This window comes from Salvelinus sp. IW2-2015, linkage group LG6.1, assembly GCF_002910315.2.
Source record: "Salvelinus sp. IW2-2015 linkage group LG6.1, ASM291031v2, whole genome shotgun sequence".
NCBI lineage: Eukaryota > Metazoa > Chordata > Actinopteri > Salmoniformes > Salmonidae > Salvelinus > Salvelinus sp. IW2-2015.
The window spans coordinates 29,958,007-29,981,294 of NC_036845.1; the positions used below are offsets into that span (position 1 = coordinate 29,958,007).

Here is a 23,288-nt window from a genome sequence, read left to right on the forward strand (position 1 = left end):
TGTTCAGATGATCCATAACGTCGTACAAGAGGAATTAGTGAGCTAATCTAAGTGTGTATGTTCTTGATTGATCCAGTGTGTAATGTGTAACTGTGTTTAATGAAGTGGTCTGTTATTGTGATATTGATCTACCTGTGTTTTAATGAAGTGGTCTGTTATTGTGATATTGATCTACCTGTAGCCTGTTCCCCTCTGTCCGCAACGATTAATAATGGCCTTTGTAGAGACTGTCCCTGTCTGATCCTAATTGATCCTTTCCTCTCTCCCCCACTCCCTCTCTTTCTCTCCTTCTGTCTGTCCCTTAATCCCTCCCTCGATCTCCCCGTCTACCTCATTGTCTCCCTCTTCCCCTGTTCAATCTCCCCATTGATTCCTTTCACTCGTTTTCTCAACCTCCTCCCCCTCCCCTCTCTGTACAGAAACTCAAACGGCTGATTCCTGATGAGGTAGGTTGTGTGTGTGTGTGTGTGTGTGTTTGTGTGTGCCCACATCCCAGTCATAATCATCTGACTGTTTTGTTGCATCTCATCTCACCCTGTAGTCCACTACTAAACAAGCTATGATCTCACAGGAAGTCTGCTACTCAAAGGTTATTTTACTTTTTAAATGTATTTAACCTTTTTATTTAACTAGGCAAGTCAGTTTAAGAACAACGACGGCCTACCCCGGTATTTACGATATTACTGGTAAATAACGCACTAAAAGCCCATTGGGCCTCTATTACCAGAATGCTAACAAAATTAGCCCAAGGAATAGAGAATTTCAATGGAGGCTGGTAGCTAAATGTGCGAAAGAGCGCAAATGAAAATAAACAAATTGCAAAGACAAGCAATCCAGCTCATGAAGTTATACACTTCATGGCCAAAAGTATGTCCACACGCCTTCTATTTCAGCCACACCTGTTGCTGACAGGTGTATAAAACTGAGCACACAGCCATGCAATCTCCATAGACAAACATTGGCAGTACACCCGTACTGAAGAGCTCAGTGACTTACAATGTGGCACCGTCATAGGATGCCATCTTTCCAACAAGTCAGTTCGTCAAATTTCTGCCCAGCTAGAGCTGACCCGGTCAACTGTAAGTGCTGTTATTGTGAAGTGGAAATGTCTAGGAGCCACAACGGCTCAGCTGCGAAGTGGTAGCCCACACAAGCTCACAGAACGGGAATGCTGAAACGGGTAGTGCTTAAATCGTATGCCCTTGGTTGCAACGCTCACTACCAAGTTCCAAACTCATTCCAGAAGCCACGTTAGCACAAGAACTGTTCGTCTGGAGCTTCATGAAATAGGATTCCATGGCCGAGCAGCCGCACACACAAGCCTAAGATCACAATGCCAAGCGCCAGCCAGGAGAATGCTACCTGCCCCAATGCATAGTGCCAACTGTAAAGTTTGGTGGAGGAGGAATAATGGTCTGAAACTGTTTTTCATGGTTCGGGCCAGGCCCCTTAGTTCCAGTGAAGGGAAATCTTAACGCTACAGCGTACAATGCCATTTTAGAAGATTCTGTGCTTCCAACTTTGTGGCAACAGTTTCGGGAAGGCCCTTTTTCAGCATGACCATGCACAAAGCGAGATYGTTACAGAAATGGTTTGTCAAGATCGGTTTGGAAGAACTTGACTGGCCTGCACCTCAACCCCATCAAACACWTTTGGGATGAATAGGAATGCCGACTGCGAGCCAGGCCTGATCGCCCGACATTTTTGTCTAACCTCACTAATGTTCTTGTGGCTGAATGGAAGCAATTCCCCGCAGCAATGTTCCAACATCTAGTGGAATGCCTTCCCAGAAGATTGGAGGCTGTTATAGCAGCAAAGGGGGTGACCAACTACATATTAATGCCCATGATTTTATGAATGAGATGTTTAACGAGCAGGTGTCCACATACTTCTGTGTATAGCCATGTTGTGTGTATACTGTATACAGTGCATTTGGAAAGTATTCAGACCCCTTCACTTTTCCCCTTTTTTTTTAAATTTTTTTTTTTAGGTTAGAGCCTTATTCTAAAATTGATTAAATTGTTGTTTTCGTCAATCTTCACAGAATACCCCATAATGACAAAGCAAAACCAGGTTTTTTAAAAATGTATTTTTTTWAACTCAAATTTACATAAGTATTCAGACCCTTTACTGAGTACTTTGTTGAAGCAAATATGGCAGCGATTACAGCCTGGTGTATTCTTGCGTATGACGCTGCAAGTTTGGCACACCTGTATTTGGGGAGTCACATTCTCTGCAGATTACTCTCAAGCTCTGTCAGGTTGGATGGGGTGMGTTGCTGTGCAGCTATTTTCAGGTCTCTCCAGAGATGTTTGATCGGGTTCAAGTCCGGGCTCTGGCTGGGCCACTCAAGGACATTCAGAGACTTGTCCCAAAGCAACTCCTGCGTTGGCTTGGTTGTGTGCTTAGGGTTGTTGTCCTGTTTTGAAGGTGAACCTTCGCCCCAGTCTGAGGTCCTGAGCACTCTGGAGCAGGTTTTGATCAAGGATCTCTCTGTACTTTGCTCCGTTCATCTTTCCCTCGATCCTGACTAGTCTTACAGTCCCTGCCACTGAAAACATCTCCACAGCATGATTCTGTCACCACCATGCTTCACCGTAGGGATTGTGCCAGGTTTCTTCCAGACGGGGAGCTTGCCRTTAAGGCCAGAGTWMAATCTTGGTTTCATCAGACCAGAGAATCTTATTTCTTGTGGTCTGGAAGTCTTTAGGTGCTTTTGGTAAACTCCAAGCGGGCTGTCATGTGCCTTTTACTGAGGAGTGGCTTCCGTGCCCCCACTCTACCATAAAGGCCTGATTTGTTGAGTGCTGCAGATATGGTTTTCCATCTGGAAGGTTCTCCCATCTCCACAGAGGAACTCTGGAGCTCTGTCAGAGTGACCATCGGGTTCTTTGTCACCTCCCTCACCAAGGCCCTTCTCCCCCGATTGCTCAGTTTGGCTGGGCAGCCAGCTCTAGGAAGAGTCTTGGTGGTYCCAAACTTCTTCCATTTAAGAATGATGGAGACCACTGTGTTCTTGGAGATTTTCAATGCTGCACACATTTTTTTGATACCCTTCCCCAGATCTGTGTCTCGACACAATCCTGGCTCGGAGCTCTACAGTCAATTCCTTCGACCTCATGGCTTTTGCTCTGACCTGCACTGTCAACTGTGGGATCTTATGTAGACAGGTTTGTGCCTTTCCAAATCATGTCCAGTCAATTGAATTTACCACAGGTGGACTCCAATCAAGTTGTAGAAACATCTCAAGGATGATCAATGGAAACAGGATTTACCTGAGCTTAATTTTGAGTCATTATAAAGGGACTGAATAATTATGTGAATAAGGTTTTTCTGGGATTCTTTTGTAATAAATTTGCAAAAATGTCTAAACCTGTTTTCGCTTTGTCATTACGGGGTATTGTGTGTAGATTGTTGAGGATTTTGTTATTTAWTYCATTTTAAAATAAGGCTTTAACGTAACAAAGTGGAAAAGGTCAAGGGGTCTGAATACTTTTTCCTACTTTCCTGTAGGTAGGAGGAACCAAATTTCATTTTTTCACTGGTTCGAATCCCTGAGCCCACTAGATTAATAATCTGCCAATGTGCCCTTGAGCAAGGCCCTTAACCCTAATTGCTCCTGTATGTCACTCTGGATAAGAGCGTCTGCTAAATTACTAAAATATACATGCAAACTTAGGGCTAGCATTAACTCAGAATTCTTTGGTTTTTAAATTCAGGTAAACAATATAAAACCCATAATATCTTGCTGCGTCTTGTAAACCTATTTCTAAAGTGCTTCTGTCATTTCTGCTCGGCATCAGACTTATTTTGTGCTTTAGTTGCACTTATCCACTTGGATGAGAATTCACAAACAGGCATTCTATCAGCAGACAGAGCTCTGACTGATGATATAGCTACTTCTCTCTGGTGCTTTTCTGTGTAGCCAGCCTTATTTTCTCCTGTAAAATGCAGATTAACTTTAAGCAAAACATTTGTAAATGTAGCTGGCTACATTCTCTCTATCATAAACATTAGACATATGATGTCCATGCATCGTTTTTGCAAAAAATACGTAGATTTTTCAATGTAAATKAATTTACTTGTGTGGCTGCCAGCCAAGAACGCGATCTGCTTTATCTCCTAACGTATTGCACAAGTTGAGTGCAGGTATTTACTTAATATGTATCCGCCCCCTTTTTTTCAATTTTCGCCTAAAATGACATACCCAAATCTAACTACCTGTAGCTCAGGACCTGAAGCAAGGATATGCATATTCTTGATACCATTTGAAAGGAAACACTTTGAAGTTTGTGGAAATGTGAAATGAATGTAGGAGAATATAACACATTAGATCTGGTAAAAGATAATACAAAGGGGAAAAAAACATGCGTTTTTTGTTGTTGTTGTACCATCTTTGAAATGCAAGCGAGAGGCCATAATGTATTATTCCAACCCAGGTGCAATTTAAATTTGATTGCCACTAGATGGCAGCATTGTACGCACATTTTTAGACTTATCAAATGAACCATTGCATATCTGTTCAAAATGTTGTCTCAAGACTGGCCAAATGTGCCTAATTGGTTTATTTGTACATTTTCAAGTTCATAATTGTGCACTCTCTTTAAACAATAGCATGGTATTCTTTCACTGTAATAGCTACTGTAAATCGGACAGTGCAGTTAGATTAACAAGAATTTAAGCTTTCTGCCCATATCAGATATGTCTATGTCCTGGGAAATGTTCATGTTACTTACAACCTCATGCTAATCACATTAGCCCGCGTTAGCTTAACTGTCCTGTGGGGGTGGATACCGATCCCGTAGAGGTTAAAGTAGCTACAAATATGAATGTGTTGAAAAACTTGTAATAAATAGTTTTGATGATATTGAAAAACCATCCAGTGGCTATTTCCAAGTACCCCGGTAAACGGTATGTACAGTATACAGCCCAAGCCTATTCCACAGATGTTTCCGTAGGAGACCTACTCTTKGGAGGGAACTGCTATGTTGATGACATCACCCTGTGATCCTGCTTCATTTCATTCTAGCACACACATGAGTGAAGGTGTTTCACAGTGATATTTAGTCATTTATGACGTCTGAATGTCCACTGGAATCTGATGCCTGATTCCAAATCAACCTTTTTGCCCTGACCTATCCAATCCACAGGGGTTGGGGTTGAACTGGGATAACCCTCATATCTCCCTGTGTGACCTCTGACCACTGTCGTTTGACCCCCCTGCAGTTGGAGCGTTTCACCAGCATGAGGATGAAGAAGGACAAGGAGAAGCCTCATGCAGCCGGGCAGCGCCACTCCAACGCTGCCCACTACGAGGTTCCTACCCAGGGGACCATGCTGCACGACCACCCTGACGAATATGTCCTGGAACTCTTCGAACAGATGCTGGTGAGAGAGAGAGAGAGAGGGTTAAAGAAAGAGACAATGATTGTCTACTGGGTGTGGAATACAGGCTATTTGTCTGTCTCTTTTGGGATGCTGACTTAAAGGTATTTCTCTCTGTCTCCCTCCCTCTCTCGCCCCTCCCCCTCTCTCTTTCTCTTCCCTCTCGCTCGTTCTCCCCTCCCTTTTTCGCTTGCTCTCCACCCCCCCTCTCTTTCTCCCTCCTCTCTCTCTCTCTCTCTCTCTCTCCAGGTGGATATGAACTTGAACGAGGAGAAGCAGCGGCCTCTGCGGGCGAAAGACATTGTCATCAAGCGAGAGATGGTGTCTCAGTACCTCCACACGTCCAAAGCTGTGAGTAACAAAGGTTGAGGTACTGGGGTAACGATCAGTCCCACCTTCATAACATACACAGTAGACTTGGAGCAGCGGTAACTTGTCCTCTTTATGTCCTTTTATACTGCTACCGTGTGTGTGTGTGTGTGTGTGTGTGTGTGTGTGTGTGTGTGTGAGATAGGGTCAGAACAGGAAGGAGAGTTCCAAGTCAGCCATGATATACATCCAGGAGCTGAGGACTGAGCCCAGAGACGCACAGCTCCTGGGCTGTCTGGAATCACTCCGGGTCTCCCTCAACAACAACCCTGTCAGCTGGGTGCAGAACTTTGGAGACGAGGGCCTGGTTCTGCTGCTCAACACCATGAGGAAAATCCAGGAGGAGAAGGACGAGTACCCGTAAGATATATCAAGCTCCTGTTTCCCCTGTTACCTACCTAGCTACCCCCTCTAACCCCCTCTTAACCTTCTCAACCCTTTTACCCTCATGTTAACTCCAGGAGGAAAGAGACCAGTACCTGGAAGTAGAGCTTAATTAAATCAGTTTTCTTTTTTGCCTGATTCCATAGATTTCCCCCCCCCMAAAAAAWTCCTTGTCTCAGTTKAGCTTTTTCAGGTTTCCGTTTCCCTCAGTAATTTCAAGTTTTCACTCAAAAATCACACTTTATAAAATAGAAAAACAACTTGTTTGGATGTTCTAAGGCCACAACAATGTTTTAACCACATCAGAAGGCAACTTTGTTGTTGTTGAAATGTAGATTTTGTGGGTGTAGTTACCCTTTTCATTGCGGTGCACACCTCGCAAGAGACYGTTGTTTAGCTGTGTTTTTKTAGCTCACGTGATGGTAGAGTTTGCACGACAAATATCCGCTGGATCAACGCAAATGATCGTGATATCATTCCGCCAGATAGGCGCGGGCTACTTTGTAGTTTAACGTTTATTTGAGAAGGTTTTTTGGGGAAAGCCTTTCCCATCTACCAGAAGACTCTTTTCATTAGCATCATCGCTAACGACCACACAAAGCTGCCTCTTCAGAAAGTTGCAGGAAACACAAATCACTGTTGCGTTCTGTTCATGTCTTATGATAAACTTTGGCAAATACATTTAGTTTATTCCCTATAAAGTTCAATAAAAAAATATATATATATATTGATGAATTCCGGTTTAATGTCTGGATCCCGTGATTACGTCCGCGTTCTCCGGATCGCAGATTTTATAGTTTCATCAAGACATCAACACCCTCTTACCCCATTTTACGCCCCTCCTACCACTTTGGCATTTACCCTAACTCCCGGAGGAGAGAGAGACCCTCTTATTCCTATAACGCTACAGTAGATTTGCAAACTCACTTGTTTTGTTTGGAAACCCCTTATGGACAATAACACGCCTTTCCCTCTCCTCTTGCCTCCGGTTAGAAACATGGGCATGAAGTGTCAACACGAGATTGTGCGCTGTCTCAAAGCCTTCATGAACAACAAGTATGGTCTGAAGGCCATGTTGACGTCTGCCGAGGGCATCCCTCTGCTGGTCCGAGCCAATTAACCCCCGGGTCCCTCACATGATGGTGGATGTGGTCAACTGCTCTCGGCCATTCTGCATCCTGGAACACCCTGACAACCTGTAAGTATCTGTTTAGGGGTGTGTGTTGTGTCTGTGAGTGGGAGAAATGTCTGCCTGTCTTGAGTGTGTGTCTGTGTACCTTTCTGTGCATTAATATTAACATCCCTCTGTAGTCATGAGCGTGTTCTGGAGGCCATCACTGAGGAGGCAGAAATAGCAGGACAATGAGAGGTTTCAGCCACTCCTCTTAGGTATGAAACAAGCCCAAACATCGCGCTTGAAGAATGGCTGTATGCAGCTCATCAACGCTCTCATCAGTCGAGGAGAAGAGCTGGACTACAGGATCCAATCCGCTCAGAGCTGCTGAGACTGGGCCTGCGAGACCTGCTGACGGTGAGTCGCACAGACAGGTTCCACACACTCATGTTTACCAGGAATTTGGGTTTTTATTGAATCCCCTCTCCAATCTCCAACCCACCCTTCCCTCCCTCTTGCTCTCCTCTTCTCTCTTCTCTCCTCTCTCCCCTCCCCTCTCTCCTCCCACTCCCTCTCTCTCCTCCCTACCTCCTTCCTCTCCTCCCCCTCCTCTCTCTCCTCCCCACTCCCTCTCTCTCCTCCCCCTCCTCTCTCTCCCTCACCTCTCCTCTCTCTCCTGCCCACCTCCTCTCTCCCTCCCACCTCCCTCTCTCTCTCCCACTCCCTCTCTCTCCTCCCACTCCTCTCTCTCTCTCCCCACTCTCCCTCTCTCTCTCTCCTTCCCACCTCCCTCTCTCTCCTCCTACCCACCTCCCTCTCTCTCTCTCCTCCCACCTCCCTCTCGCTCTCTCCTCCCACCTCCCTCTTCTCTCTCCATCTCTCCCACCTCCCTCTCTCTCTCTCCTTCCCACCTCCCTCTCTTCTCCCTCCACCTCTCTTCTCTCTCTCCTCCACCTTCTCTCCTCTCTCTCCCCTCCCTCTCTCTCCTTCCCCCCTCCTCTTCTCTCCCCCCTCCCTCTCTCTCCTCCCACCCTCCCTCTCTCTCCTCTCCACCTCCCTCTCGTCCTCCCATCTCCCTCTTCTCTCTCCACCTCCTCTCTCTCTCTCCCACCTCTCTCTCTCTCCTCACACCTCCTCTCTCTCTCATCCCTCCCTCCTCTCTCTCCCTCCTCCTCTCTCCCTCTCTCCCTCCTCCCCTCTGTCTCTCTCCTCCCTGGGTCCTGTAGGATATTCGGACCATAGAGAATGAGGAGCTGAGGGTGCAGCTCAGTGTTTTTGACGAGCAGGCCGAGGATGACTCTGATGAACTCCAGGCCCGCCTCAGCGACGTGCGCATCGAGATGGAATATCCTTCCACCTCCAGGGAGGCTCAAACAAGTCCCTCTATGAAGAGACGTTACTTTGGTTCAGATGTTAAAGTGATACGAGTTTATCGTATGGCTGTGTCTCAAATTGTACCCTATATAGTGCACTACTGTTGATCACGGCCTATAGCGTAGCCCACTATATAAGGAATATGGTGCAACCTACCAGTCAGGTCACAACCTACCAGTCAGGTCACTGTCCTCTAACGTACATTCCTACATTTCACCACCAGGTGGCTCCAAGGTGCCATAATAGTTACTCAGCACAAGGAATTCTTCAGTGCTTTTGCTTTACCTTGTTGATTGCTTTGGCTCTGGTCACCATGACTGAGATGCGTTTGATCACAGTAATAGACTGATCAGGAAGCTACTTAGCCTTTGATCAGATACTGATACCAGTCTGTAACAGGGCTTTGTCTTTGCCGCATAATCCTTCACAATATAACACAATGACTACTGCATGTACCGCGGTAGTAAACTATATTGGAACCGGGTTACTGTAGATTGGCTTGCCTCTAAACACAATAGTATATCTTAGTAGTAGGAGTGGATTGATTCAGGGCTTTGATGAAGATGTGGATTTAAAAATGTTCCTATCTGACCACTTGAGGTCGTGGTCCTTAACCATGTGGTCGTACTGATGTGACCGAGGTGTTCCAGATCCTGATGAACACGGTCAAAGACTCCAAGGCCGAAACACACTTCCTGTCTCTGATGCAGCACCTGCTGCTGGTTCGCAACGACTACATGGTCAGGTAAGGGACATAATATCACACGCACTCGCTCTCTCTCAAACACACACACACACACACACACACACACACACACACACACACACACCTTTTGTTCCCTCCCGCTCTACTACCGTGTGACTCAGAACATATATTGTTGTGATGACCTGGAGGCAACTTATTGCATCGCTCTCCCTCTCCTTTCTGTGCCTCCGTTTCTCTCTCTCTCTCTCTCTCTCTCTCTCTCTCTCTCTCTTACTCCTTCTCTTTCTCGCTCTATCCTTTTTCTGCCACTGTTTCTGGATCCCTCTGGACCTCTTCTCTTTCCCCCTCTATCTCTCCGTCTTTTTCTCTCCATTTCCTCGGTCTGTCTTCTCGGCGCGCCATTTCAAAGCTGTGAAATGAATACACGCAGGAGAGGTTTGAATAGAAATGAGCACATTCACCTCCTATCTCCGTAAATATGCTAATGTTCCCCAAAGCCAGTGAGCTTTCACTGTGGAGGGGAGGGGTAGGGCGAGGGAAAAGAGAGAGAGAGAGAAGTCGAGGGTGGAATGAAAGAGGAAGAGAGAGAGAGAGAGAGAGAGAGAGAGAGAGAGAATAAGCTGTAGAAGTATGACACACACACACACACTTATTTCCTTCTCTTATTTTCAGGGTACTTTTTCTAGCAGCAGCCTTACAGCTGCAGTTTCCTAGAATCACTCAGATCTGAGTTGAGATGTCAGGATTGTTGATGGTCCAGTGTTCCTAGAATGGATTCTGACAGGCAGGAAGTTGTAGTGGTGCTGGGAGGGGGGAGAGAGAGAGAGAGAGAGAGGTGGGTAAACATATGAGTCATGGAGGGTTTACAACGCAGTGACAGTCCCCTGACCCCCCCCTCCACCCTCACCCCTGGATGTGTCCCTGACCTCCCCATGTTGCAGTGTGTACGACCCCCCCCCGGGCCCCCGCTAACCCCTCTCTTTCCTCTGTGTTTTTCTCCCTCAATCGCTCTCTTTCAATCTCCCAGTCTCTCTTTCTCTCTCCCTGCCTTACTATAATGGCCTTGGCTGAATAGAGTTGTTCTCCTCCCTCTCTCCCCCATTTCCCCTYCAGGTCATACTCCAGCACACAATGGCGCTGGACCGTAATGGAGTCCTGGGAGACGGAGGGAGGGAAGGAAAGAGGGMGAGGGAGAWATGGGGAAATTATAGAGCAAGAGACGTGGTGGGGGGAGAGAGCAAGGGAGGGAGAGAGAGATGGTGCTGGCGTAGAAATTAGAGGGAGAGAAACAGATGGAGGAGTTGTAAATTGAAGGGTAGCTGGAGGGAGAGGGGTGGGCTATAGAGGATGAGGTTAGGCTGGGAACAAAACGCTCTGTTTCACTCTCCTYTACGTGGTTCAATCTATCTTTCAGTAACACACTGTCTGAACAGGGGAAGGAATGGCAAASAGTGAAGGACTATGACACGCACACAGGCAGAGGGAAGGACAGACGGTTGACATGCATCTCACATGAGACAGCTGGCAAGATATCGATACCTTGATTGGCCAGTCACAGGTCAATAAACCTAAGTTCGCTTGAGTATAGGATGCACGTTCATGACAACCGCACAGGCTCATCAGGGATTTTAGGAATATATTTGAGGTAGTTTGTGACTTGTAGCCTTTTTAGAAACGGACACTAGATGTCTCTCTCGCTCCACCGACAAATCTGAGTTTGTCCTCTGTTTCACCATTTCTTTTTTACAGAGTGAAGGGAGGGGGGGTGGAGTGCTAGAGTTGGGAATAAATCAAGTATTGAGTTTTTGACTGGAGCATCACAATGGGACACAGAATCAGACACCTCCAAAATTGAGTGTCTGATTTGGGGGGTATATACGTCAAACAAGGAGTGTGTGGAGCACGACACACACACACACACACACACACACACACACACACACACACACACACACTGATATAAAGATAAAGCTCCACTCCTATTTCCACAGTTTCATATGGGTACCTGCGCTCCCATTCACTCAGAAAGACACTTGAATGCGTGTATGCACAGACATTGTCCCACACGTTTTGAATCTGTATATACCCACACATTCTCCTAATCGGTCTCTCCCTGTCTTTGTTTCTCTTCCTATTCCATCCGTCTCCCAGATTTACATTCAATTGAATTTCACACTCTCCCTCTTGTTCTTGCTCTCAAATGTCAACTCAATGCAGTTTTGTTTGTTTTCTTCCACACACACATCCAGAATGACATTGATTCTCTCTCTGTCTCTCTCTCTCTGTCTGTCTCTCTGTCTGTCTCTCTCTCTGTCTGTCTGTCTCTCTGTCTCTGTCACTGTCTCTGTCTCTCTGTCTGTCTCTCTGTCTCTCTCTGTCTCTGTCTCTGTCTGTCTATCTTCCAGGCCCCAGTACTACAAGCTGATAGATGAGTGTATTGCTCAGATCGTGTTGCACAGGAACGGAGCCGACCCTGACTTCAAGTGCCGCAATCTCAGCCTAGACGTTGAGGGGTTAATTGGTAAGAGAGCCACTCCATAGAGTTCCATGCGTGCATCCACGCAAACACACGATGCAAACACACGGAGCGGTTCCGAAACACGCTTGCTGTTCTACAGCTACCACAAGGGGGAAACAGAGGTGGGGGTTGTGTTATTTTAGTGGTTGTAACCATGTTGTAGTCTTACAACTTGGCACGTGGAGCTCGTAAACGTGGAGCCTGTGGCCCATAAACCAGGAGAACAGGTCACCAGACCAAAGGAACTTGCTGTCTCAGCTCCAGTCTATAACCTTCTGTCTCTCTCTCTGTCTCTCTCTCTGTCTCTCTCTCTGTCCTCTCTCTCTGTCTCTCTCTCTGTCTCTCTCTCTGTTCTCTCTCTCGTCTCTCTCTCTCTGTCTCTCTCTCTGTCTCTCTCTCTCGCTCTGTCTCTCTCTCTGTCTCTCTCGCTCTCTCTCTCTCGCTCTGTCTCTCTCTCTCGCTCTGTCTCTCTCTCTCGCTCTGTCTCTCTCTCTCGCCCCCCGCCTGCCCCTTCTGCTCTGTCTCTCTCTCTCGCCTCTGTCTCTCTCTCGCTCTGTCCCTCTTCTCGTCTGTCTCTCTCTTTTATATTTCTATATATATATTGCTTCTGAATGCGTACCCACACTCTGGCCTCCTTTAAGGTTGCTGTTATTATCGTTGGAAAGCAGCCCAACTCTGCCTTGCATGCATTATTTCGTGTTTTTCTTTGAACTCTGGAAATTGTGCACACAGTTGTTGTTTTTTCTGTTCTGTTCGAGGCTTGTTCCATTTAGTCCTGGTCTGATGACGGCGTGGACTCACTCTCCCTCACAGACAACGGAACTGCTCCCTCTCTTCTCTCCCATCGACTATGTTCTGTTCGTCATTCTTTCTCTTTCTCCTTGCTCTTCTTACTCTTTCTCTCCTGATCTTTTCTTATCCTGTTTGGATTTTTTTCTCAATTTCTCAATTTATTTTTCTTCTTTAATGCTGTTCCTGGATTATTCTCTCTCCGTCTTATTTCTCTCTTCCTTATTTCTCTCTCTCCCTCTTTCTCTGAGCGCTGTGCCTTGTTGGTCGCTCTCTCTCTCTCTCGGCAAATCCCCCGGTAGCCTTCCCTTCCACGCCGAGCAGACGTTTCTGCACATGCTCAGCCTACCCCCGGGACCCCTTACCACCTGTGGACTCCAGTCCCACCAACAACCACCTCCTATTGGCCAAATAGACATTCCCTGACTCCACCCCCTGCTTATCGAGCCACCCTGATGGGTCAGTCAGAGGTTCCGTCTAGAGCAGTGACGGTCATCGAAATTTGAATGACTGTTATTGGTCCTTTAAAAAAAATAKATATAATAATTTACGCACATGTATGTGCTGCTGCTGGAAGGGGGTTGTTGCCTAGGCAACCGTAGACTCCTTTGCTAGAAATACTTGCTTGTTTCAGCAAGGAGAAACACCAACGTTTCATCACGTTGTAAGGAGTCCATGTGACCGTGGAAATGCCCGGGCCTCCTGTCTTCGGTCAGCAGTTCGTTCCACACACTCACAAAATGGTTCTTTTTCTTTTTGGAACGCTGTTATTTTATTTTCACGACGGTCTTCATCCATAATCGTCGGTTACAGAAGGATACGGCAGTTGTGCCAGCCCTAGTTCCGTCTCCTGGGGCTGTTTCTCAGTTCAGTTTCTTTAGACGGGGTTGAAAATGGAAAACCGAAGGAAAAAAGGGAATGAAAATGTGGGAAAGATGAATAGAATAAAGTGTTGTGAGAGATTAGAAGATTAGTGTTTCCTGGCAGATGTGGGTGTCTCTGTGGGTGTCTCTGTGGGTGTCTGTCGGTGTGGGTGTGTAGATGGGTAGTGACAGCTCCCCACAGATAGGATCAGACTACATAATGAGATGCCTGGGCAATCGACTCACAGATCTAGACTTTGAGGGGTGTGATAAGAAAAGGCAGACTGATGGATACGCAGGCAGAGTGAAGGACGCCGTGTGCCTGTGTGCCTGTGTGTGTGTGTGTGTGTGAGAACGAGTGCCAGACTGAAGGGCACAATGCCTCATCTCTGAGACGTGATCAGGTCTGCCTGGAAAGCACTCTCACCCCTCCTCTCTTCTCTTCCTCTCCTTCTCATCCCTCGCTCTGTCTCCCCACAGACAACATGGTGGACAAGACCAAGGTGCAGAGCAGTGAGGCCAAGGCCATAGAGCTGGAGAAGAAGGTGAAATGCACACACACACACACACACACACACACAGGATTGTAATGAGATTCTCTCCGAACTCACCTCTCCCTGACACACAACTACCAGTCTAAATGAGAAAGAGGAGAATGAATACACACATGCCTGACCGCTTCCTGATGGAGAACACACACTAACACRCGCGCRCACACACACACACACACAAAAAAGGTCTGACAGGATAATTGCAAAGAGTGAGCTGAAACTATCTCCATCACACGTACACACACACGCACATTGACACGCTAAAACCCACATAATCATACCTATTCCATGGAAATATGGACAACCACACTCGGTGTCTGCCACTGACCACACACACACACACACAMACACGTTGGTTGATAGGGTAGTTGCTGGCAGCCTCATACTGGCAGGATTAGGGATGAGACTGTCAGAAAGCTGTCTGTAAGAGGAGGAAAGCTAGTATCTGCAAATGAAACACCAAACCAGCTGTGTGTGTGAAAGTATATTTGAGAATGTGTGTTTGTGTTATTTTCATTGGACACTTAAGCTGTGTTTAAAAAAAATTTTTTACCCTGTATAAACTCATGTTGCTCAATAACTTGACATTGAGCTCTGTGCCATTTTTAATAAGCCTCTGTACACATTTTGTGGCCTGACTCTGCTACTCTCTCTTCCCCGTAGCTGAATGCGGAGCTGACGGCGCGCCATGAGCTGCAGGCGGAGCTGAAGAAGACGGAGGGAGACTATGAACAGAGAGTCCAGGAGCTGGCCACTGAGAAGGAGATTCTGGGCTCTGAGAAGCAGGCGAGAGAGAGCGAGAATCAGACCTTACTGGGACAGATCAACACGTTCAAAGAACAGGTACGCGTGCGCACGCACACACACACACACACACACACACTCAGGAAACCAGAGCTCCAACTTCCGCTACTCTACCAATAAGAGTGGAATAGAGCACTCTAAACTCCCCTTCACCAATACCAACGGAGGAGAAAATACTGGGGGCTTCGGAGGCAAGTAGCTCAAAGTGTTAGACTCAACTGACACACAGAGAGGGAGGGAGGGAGAATGGAGGGAGGGAGAGGAGAGGAGGATGAGGATGGATGGAGGGAGGGAGGGAGGGAGGATGATGAGGTGGGAAGAAGAGGAGGAGGATGGAGGGAGAGGAGGAGGATGGAGGGATGAAGAGGATGAAGGGAGGGAGGAAGAAAAATGTCCGAGTCCCAGTGCTGCACCAGTTGCACCCTGCCTCATAGTGACACACAGAGTGTGTGTTTGTCCACGTAAGTGTGTGTCTGATGGACGGACAGGTCCCTTCCCCAACAGCCTGAGGCCAGCAGAATCGTCTCATGGTCTATTACGCACGTCCAACTGTCCGTCCCCACATCACCACACGTATCAAAGACCCTCTCGTCAACAGATCATTCACTCCCCCCTCCGTTTGAGACGCAGCCCCATCAGTGTGTTCACGTGTGTAGTGTTGCACGGTACACTGAAATTGAGAAGATCAAGTCCATCAGCTCAGCCCCTTTTTATTGCTCGAAGAGCGAAGTCTGGCCTGTGTTGTTATCTCCCCACTGATGCTGCACAGACGTTAACACACTGGAATAATGCAACAACGGTATGTAGAAATGTTGAAACTGCTCATTACTGTTGTCGCAAAACAATGTCCATACAGGCTAGAACACTTTTACAAAGCAAGACACTGGTAGCTTCCACCTTTTAATTGTAGGATAACTTTCCCTGCTRGCTTACAGCTGAAGCAACATCAGTTCACTACCCTAGTACTTAGTTTGGGATAATATGCAAACCGTAAAAGCAAAATATGCTGATTGTCACCAAAAACCTAATTCGTCTCCCGTCTGGTTTCCACTATGTTGCATACCCACAAGGTCAGATTCCACAGCCACATTCTGCCTTGCACGTGAAGTCATTACTTAGACGGCACACACTTTTGTAAAATAACTGATTGCTTCTTCTATGCCAATATTGTTGATCAATAAAACATGTTCTCTCAGCAGTTGCCAATAAAATAAGTGGTAAACGGAAGGGATTGTTTGTCATCTGTAGCCCCATGAAATCAGCTAAAACCAGCTKGGCTCAATGCATGCAGCACTCACCTACTGAATAATACGCATTCACCTGTATGGTGACTAGGCCTGGGCTACATCTTGATTTACCCAGTTTATCATATAGACAAATAAAATTATTACTATTGTTGTTTTCAGTTAGATTGGTAGAAACAAAGTGAAATGAATTTCGGATTTGTGTAGTCTTTTTGAAACAATTTTAAAATGTAATGTATATGAACTCAGAAGACGGCCCAGCCTTTGAACAGAGCAGTAGCTGAATTTATCTGTCTGGATCAAGTGCCATTCTCTGACTTCTGTGTCGTGACGGTATGGAGTATATCGATACTAAACCTGGTATCGGAAGTAAATATTCTGTATCGCGACAACACTAATCACATGTCACTCACTCTCCCCCCATATGAGGCTGTCCCCTTCATTGTCTGAATGCTCATAAGGACAGCCAGAGTTCAGTGAGGAGCAATTCTCTGTCCCTCAGTCACAAGAACATGTTGGCAGACACACTCAATCGCACACAAATTAAAAAATACAAAATGTCTTCTCTCATGATGTAGTAGTATGGGTGCTTTCATACAGTAAAGTAAAATCTCCTCTAACTATATGTTTCTCTCTCTCTCTTCTCTATCCGTCCCGCTCTCTCTCTCCAGATAGAGACGCTCAATAAGGATCTGGAGGAGGCCAAGACCAGAGTCGTCACGGTCCATGTCCCAGTTGGCCCTGCTCCTCCACTGCCCCCCTCTCCCAGGGCAAGCTAGGATGCCCGTGCCCCTCCTCCACCCTACCGGCCAATCATCCTCCCTTCCCCACCTCCCCTCCTCCCCTACCAGGGATGCCGGCCCCTCCGCCACCACCCCTACCAGGGATGCCCGGCCCCCCTCCGCCACCTCCCCTACCAGGATGCCCGGCCCCCCGCCACCACCCCTACCAGGATGCCCGGCCCCCTCCGCCACCACCCCTACCAGGATGCCCGCCCCCTCCCCTCCTCCCTCCCTGGTGGTCCTGGAATGCCCCCTCCACCCTCCTGCACCTGGCATGGCATGCCTCCTCCTCCTCCTGGTATGGGGCTGGGAGCCCTGTGCCACCCCCTCTGCCCTTCGGCCTGTCGCCAAGAAGAGTACAAGCCTGAGGTGCAGCTGAAGCGGGCCAACTGGAGGCAAGGTGAGGCGGGGAGAGAGACAATGAGTGTGTGCACATGTGTTAGATGGTGAATCAGCCTCTTTTCATTACAGCACGAGCCTGTTGTTAGTGTGCGCGGGCATAGGAGTCAAGAGAAAGCAACATCTTTAGTTATTGTCAGCGGTGTGTGTGTGTGAGTGCATCCTAAGACTGTGACCCTATGTGAGTGTGCTCTGTTCTGTATTCTCCTCCCTCTCATCTGCGATGGTTAAAACATCAAAACGGCCCTCTGTCTCTCTTAGCCTTAAAGCTACTGTTTAATGGCTTCAGCTAGTTCATCAGCGTTTAGTTTCTCTCTCTCTCCCTTCCTCCCTCACTCCAACCCCCCCCCCCCCCTCTCTCCGTTCGTTCGACGGGGTTGGTGAGAGCTCTTTGACGAGGATGTCACAGAAATTGCTTTTAATAAGGCTGCTTCTTTTAACTCCGCTGGTGGAAGATAATTAAATTTGCTGCTAGAGAGGACAGCATTCTTTTGTAATTTAAATGTAAAAATAAAATGAAAAGGAATTATCCTGGCCCTTCAGCCCTGATCACATTTCTCTCCCCCGCCTCCCTCACCCCACAAACCCCTCCCAGAGCATCTTTCGTAATGAAAGGCTCATATTCTCGTTGAAGTTACTACCTCCCCTCTGATCCTGCCTCTCTTTCCTCTCTCTATTTCGCTTCCCGTTCTCTCTCTTCTTTGCTCTGCTCCTTGATGAGAGAACCAAAGGGGGGAAGAGAAGAGGGGGAGAGAGTTGGAAGGGGAAAAAAGGCACTTAATTGTGAGGAGGTGGGGTTGGGTTGGAAAGAGAAGAAAGTGAGGGCCGTGGCGATGGCGGAGAAAGGAGGGAGAAAGGGAGAGGAGGATAAAGGAATGGATTCCTTTCTCTCCTCCTGTTTCTCTCCCTCTCTCTCTCCCTCTCGCTCGCCTGTGTGTGACAGGGCTAGTTGTGTGAAGCTCATGGCTTTTGTGTGGAGGAGAATAAGGATCAGGGAAAATTACTACTTCTTTCCTCTCCTCTTCTTTGTGTCCTCTCTCCACCCCCCCCCCCACTCCCTCACCTCCTTAGCATCCTTTCTCTTTCTTTCTTCCTCTGTCCATCTCTCGCTTGATTGCTGATAGATGGATGAATGATTTTTTTGCAAAATTGGATGGAAGGATTCAAAAGGCATTTATCTTTTCTCTACCACCCTCTTCCCCCCCCCCCCGGTACAGATTGATATGAGGATCTGTCTGAGAAGAGTTTCTGGACAAAGGCCAACGAGGATCGCTATGAGAACAACGAGCTCTTTGCCAAACACCCTGGCCTTCTCCTCCCAGACCAAGAGTGAGTGTGTCGGCCTGGGTGTGTACCATGGCACCATGTGTCCTGTGTGTGTACCATGCACCATGTGTCCTGTGTGTGTACCATGGCACCATGTGTCCGTGCCTGTCAGCATTGCACTTGTCTCTAAAGTTGGCGTACTGATGAGGATTGTCTTTTAATTCTCTCTCTCTCCCCCCCTCTTTCCATTCCATCCATCCAACAGCCTCCAAAGGTAAGAACACATACATTGTGTTGCGTGCCAGGACTGTGTGTGTGTGTTCTAAAGAGCTCTGCTGCTGCTTTCAGTGAGTGTATGAGGGACTGTGTGCGTTCTGGCTGTGAGTGTCTCATTCTCCATGAGACGGTATGCTCCCTAGGTGAGATGGATTGGGTTTAGAGTTGGAGGGAGGAGAGGAGGGAAGGGTGGACAGAGGGAGGAGGGAGAAGGGGTGGACAGAGGAGGAAGGGGTGGACAGAGGGAGGAGAGGAGGGAAGGGGTGGACAGAGGGAGGAGAGGAGGGAAGGGGTGGGGCGGGGGAAGAGGTCACTGATGCCCTGTGACTAGCCACCTGCTGTCCTGGCACAGAGTGCTGTCCTACTGTCAACCCACACACCCCTCACCTGTCCAGCTTCTCCTTTGTCACCTTGTTCCTGTGTCACTGAGCCTTCTGCTCCATATTCATCATTACAGCTAGGACGCTCTGCCCACCGTCCTCAGGGGACAAAACGTGTGTGTGTGTGTGMCCCCCGCTTGTTCAATCGACCTTCAGCTGCGGTGCAATCAGAACACACAGTCTGTCTCACTCTTACGCACGTGCATATAGTCACTCAAACGTGTGTGTGTACACACACACACACACACACACACACACACACACACACACACACACACACCCTCTCTCTGGCTGTCCGAGTCGTTGAAATGTCAAGGTTGTCAGCTGTCCCATCAGCATTCACCTCTACGGAGTGGTTAAGGTCTGCTGTCAGTCTGTGATTCGTTAGCATGCCTCTGGTCCCTCCGTGTGATTGGCTGAGACACTGTTGCCCCATTTGATGTCGGATAACCTTTTCTGATATCTGACTGTAAACACACTGCCCTTTTCAATAGCTCCAACTCCCTCTGACTGCCTACTTGTGTGTGTGTCCAATGTGTGTGTGTGTGTCCAATGTGTTTGTTAGCGCGAGAGCCTGCATGTTGTGTACTGTGATAAGCAGCCAGTCCTCATTACATTGGTTGACCTCGCCTCTACCCATCACTCCACTCCAATACCGCCAATATAAACAAGCTAACAAAACAACCCTCGCTTCTGAGGCTCTGCAGCGGCTCCATTTGCACTCCTCTTCCCATCCCTCGTTGCTCAGCCTAGTGAAACGACGCCTCCGTCAGCCCGCTGACCCCTGACCCCTGCCCTCTGCTGTCTGCAAACACACGCGCACACCGTTCAGTGCTGCGGGCTGGGTCGCGGGTCGATGACCTCATGGTTGCGGCGGCGGTGCTCGGAGCTGATGGCGCCGCAAAACTCCCCCCCCCCCCCCCCCCGCCCTTATCTGTGTGTCTATCTCTCTCTATAGCTGCTTGGTTCTCTTTTGAAAAAGCAACTTTATTTTATTATTATTATTTTTTTGACGTGAATTCCCAGTGCAGTTGCGCTCCTGCCGGCAACGGGTTGCGTCTCACAACGCGTCTCTTTCAGATGGTTCAGCATTGTTACCGTTACTCCGCCTGTACTCCACCTCCCCAAAGTTTGCATTTCCTTCTCATTTAAAAGTGTTGTCGTAGAGGACTTCTCTGCTGCCCCCCCCCCCAAAGGTAACGAAGATGACGTAGTGGTGGTGAGTCGACTCCAAAATAATTGATTCCTCAGCGCCTTGCACTTCAACTCCCGGTGTCGACACAAGATTCGATTCTGCCAGGAATCGACTCCTAAGATACGGTATTTTTGGATAGGGTAGGGTGGTATCCATATTTTCATGCCGACTTACCGTTTTTTGTACCATACCGGGGTATACGGTATTACAAGGGGCGCTATTTGATGCACAATACAATTTCGCTAATAGGGATCTTGATCCAGGAGGGTTTGAATGTCTCTGCTTTAACCAAGATGCTTGATCTTGCCATCTAGCCACTTAGCTAGCAAGTTAGAAAACCACATGCATAGCTGGAGCCCTGAGCTGGATAGAATTTCTTTGACGCATCTTAGATTTCTTATAGTTACGCTTAACTTATAAGCAGTTGCCACAAGGCGGGGAAGGCAAGCGTGTCACCTGCGTTTCCCACCTTTTGGGGACAACGACTCCCATTGTTAGGGCGGGGACATGAGCATCTTGTCGTTACATACAGATCTCTGGCGAAGTGCAAGAGGAGGCGGAGCCAGCATGAGAGAGAGGAGAGGGCAGGGCGAAAGAATGTCTTGGTAATCTGTATCTCGCGATGTATTGTCTTGCGTTTTTCAACGCTTCACCAAAGTATCCTACGGTTCACTTTGTTTAATTTACACAACTTTMCCCAGGCCTTTATAGCCTAAAAAATAAAGTTTTGTGGTAACTGCACTGTGATTTTAAAACGTTGTTTTTCACCTAGAGATTTTTTTTTTTTAGAGTTAAGGATCCCAACTTTGTTTAAACCTTCACAGCCCTTCTCTCCTCTCATTCTTTCTCGATAGCTGTTTGGAATATTTGTCTTTTACCGTCAGTTGTTTGCAGCTGAGTTGCTAGTTTGTTTGTTGAAATAAGCCGTGTAAAACTGCTTTTATGTGTATAGTTAAGGAAGTGGACGTGTGGTGCTTCTATAAACCCATATCTCACTGTTCTCCCTGAAGTGTGTGTGTGTGTGTGAGAGAGATTCTGGCTCTAATTTCTGCCCTTTTGAAGCGCTCGTGTCCGGTCGTTTTCTTGAATATTCCTCTCCTCTCTCTTCTCTTGCCTCTCGATCTCTTCAGTGTCTCCCCCCCCCCCCTTTTTATTTACTTTTTTTCTGTTCTTCCTTTTCTGGCACAAGCTAGCACAGTGTTTGATAGCAGGGGCCTTTTGATGTCTGCTCTCAGATAGGCCAATTAGTAGGAAGAGAGATGGAGGAGGGGGAGGACAGGGGGGGAGGGAGGACAGAGGATAGGGAAAAAGCAAAGAACGGAATAATGGAGGGGGAGGACAGGGAATAATGGAGAGGGGAGGACAGGAATAATGGAGAGGGGAGGACAGGGAATAAATGGAGAGGGGAGACAGGAATAAAGAAGAGGCGAGGACAGGAATAATGGAGAGGGGAGGACAGGGAATAATGGAGAGGGGGAGGACAGGAATAATGGAGAGGGGAGGACAGGGATAAGGAGAGGGGGAGACAGGGAATAATGGAGAGGGGAGGACAGGGAAATAATGGAGAGGGGAACAGGGAATAATGGAGAGGGGGAGGACGGGATGGGAAAGGAGGGAGGACGGGATGGGAAAGGAGGGAGGACGGGAAAGGAGGGAGGACATGGGATAGTGAAGGGGAGTTGGAGTACGGGATAGATAGTGAAGAAGAGAGGGAGGACAGGAGACGGTGAAGGAGGGTGGACAGGAAAGGAGGGAGAGCAGAGGACAGGGAGGGGGGACAGGACAGCAGGGAGGGCAGGGGACAGGAAAGGAGGGATGCCGTGAGAGGACAGGAGAGTGGGAGGACAGGAGATGGTGAGGGAGGACAGGGGAGTGGAAAAGAGGGGAGGACAGGGGGAGAGGACAGGGGAGTGGAAAGGGGGAGAGTACAGGGGGTAGGGACAGGAAAGGAGAGGGGACAGTGAGGGAGAGAGTTGAGGACAGGAGGAGAGAAAAAATACATATCGGGATGAGTAGAGGGGATGTTACTGTATTGATTAATATGGAAGTGAGAAAGGGCCAGAAGCATATTAATCCTCTTAATATGGTGATGATTTTAATAACCCTTTGTTTCCCAAACCAGCCCTTTCCTCCCTCCCTCCTCGTTCCTTCACCTCCCTCGTCTCTCCCCATCTCCTCTCTCGATTTTACTCAATTTCCTTCATCTCCATTTCCAATACAAGTTTCAAGATGTCTCAAGGCATGGTGATGCCTGCATATGTTCTTCTCTCCTTTCATCCTCCTCTCTTCCTCCCCCTCCCTCCTTCCCTCGTTCATTTGTTTGTGGCACACCTGAGCAGCACAGCGGCCTGGTTTCTGTCTCCGTGGAGATTATCCTCCCCCCTACGGAGCACGCTCAGTGACACCCCACCAGCCGGCGCTGGCTACGCCCCCTCGCCGCGCCACGATGAATACAGCGACCTACTTCATTACCACGGTTACCGGATGGCAAGTCGTGGCGTGCTGAGGCTCACACTCCCCGCTCCCTGCTAGTCTCACACACACACACACACAGCCGACGTTGATAGGGGTGGCAATAAGGTTCTCACGTCTTTGTCACAATTCTTTCCATATGGCCTTTGGACAGCTGCACTATAAGTATATTTTGAACATTTACCTACGTGTTTTTATTTAAAAGTGCGTGTGTGTCTCTGTCTGTCGGGGTGTTCCACAGCACTTACACACCAATTATAATGAGTCCTTTGATCTCCCTGTGTTCAACGGAAATCAATTTCCTACACTGTGTGAGGGTGTTATACGTGTGTGTGTGTGTGTGTGTGTGTGTCCATGTGTTCCTCTCACTAAGACTATTCTGTGCTCTCTGCCTGGCCTCTCTCCGTCCTAATGATG

General features: G+C 47.9%; 1 protein-coding gene across 1 annotated transcript in view; it reads left to right on the forward strand.

Annotated features, from left to right (window-relative positions):
- Positions 1 to 23,288, forward strand: part of LOC111964786 (protein diaphanous homolog 1-like) — a 132,973-nt gene that overhangs the window by 43,458 nt on the left and 66,227 nt on the right. The window contains 19 exon segments of the mRNA XM_070443844.1: positions 420 to 446; positions 5,227 to 5,388; positions 5,635 to 5,736; positions 5,900 to 6,114; positions 7,132 to 7,252; positions 7,254 to 7,336; positions 7,450 to 7,492; positions 7,494 to 7,620; positions 7,623 to 7,669; positions 8,479 to 8,597; positions 9,255 to 9,371; positions 11,738 to 11,853; positions 13,983 to 14,047; positions 14,717 to 14,896; positions 16,773 to 16,875; positions 16,953 to 17,238; positions 17,240 to 17,283; positions 18,500 to 18,581; positions 18,583 to 18,611. Of these exon segments, the coding sequence (XP_070299945.1) occupies positions 420 to 446; positions 5,227 to 5,388; positions 5,635 to 5,736; positions 5,900 to 6,114; positions 7,132 to 7,252; positions 7,254 to 7,336; positions 7,450 to 7,492; positions 7,494 to 7,620; positions 7,623 to 7,669; positions 8,479 to 8,597; positions 9,255 to 9,371; positions 11,738 to 11,853; positions 13,983 to 14,047; positions 14,717 to 14,896; positions 16,773 to 16,875; positions 16,953 to 17,238; positions 17,240 to 17,283; positions 18,500 to 18,581; positions 18,583 to 18,611 (2,068 nt within the window).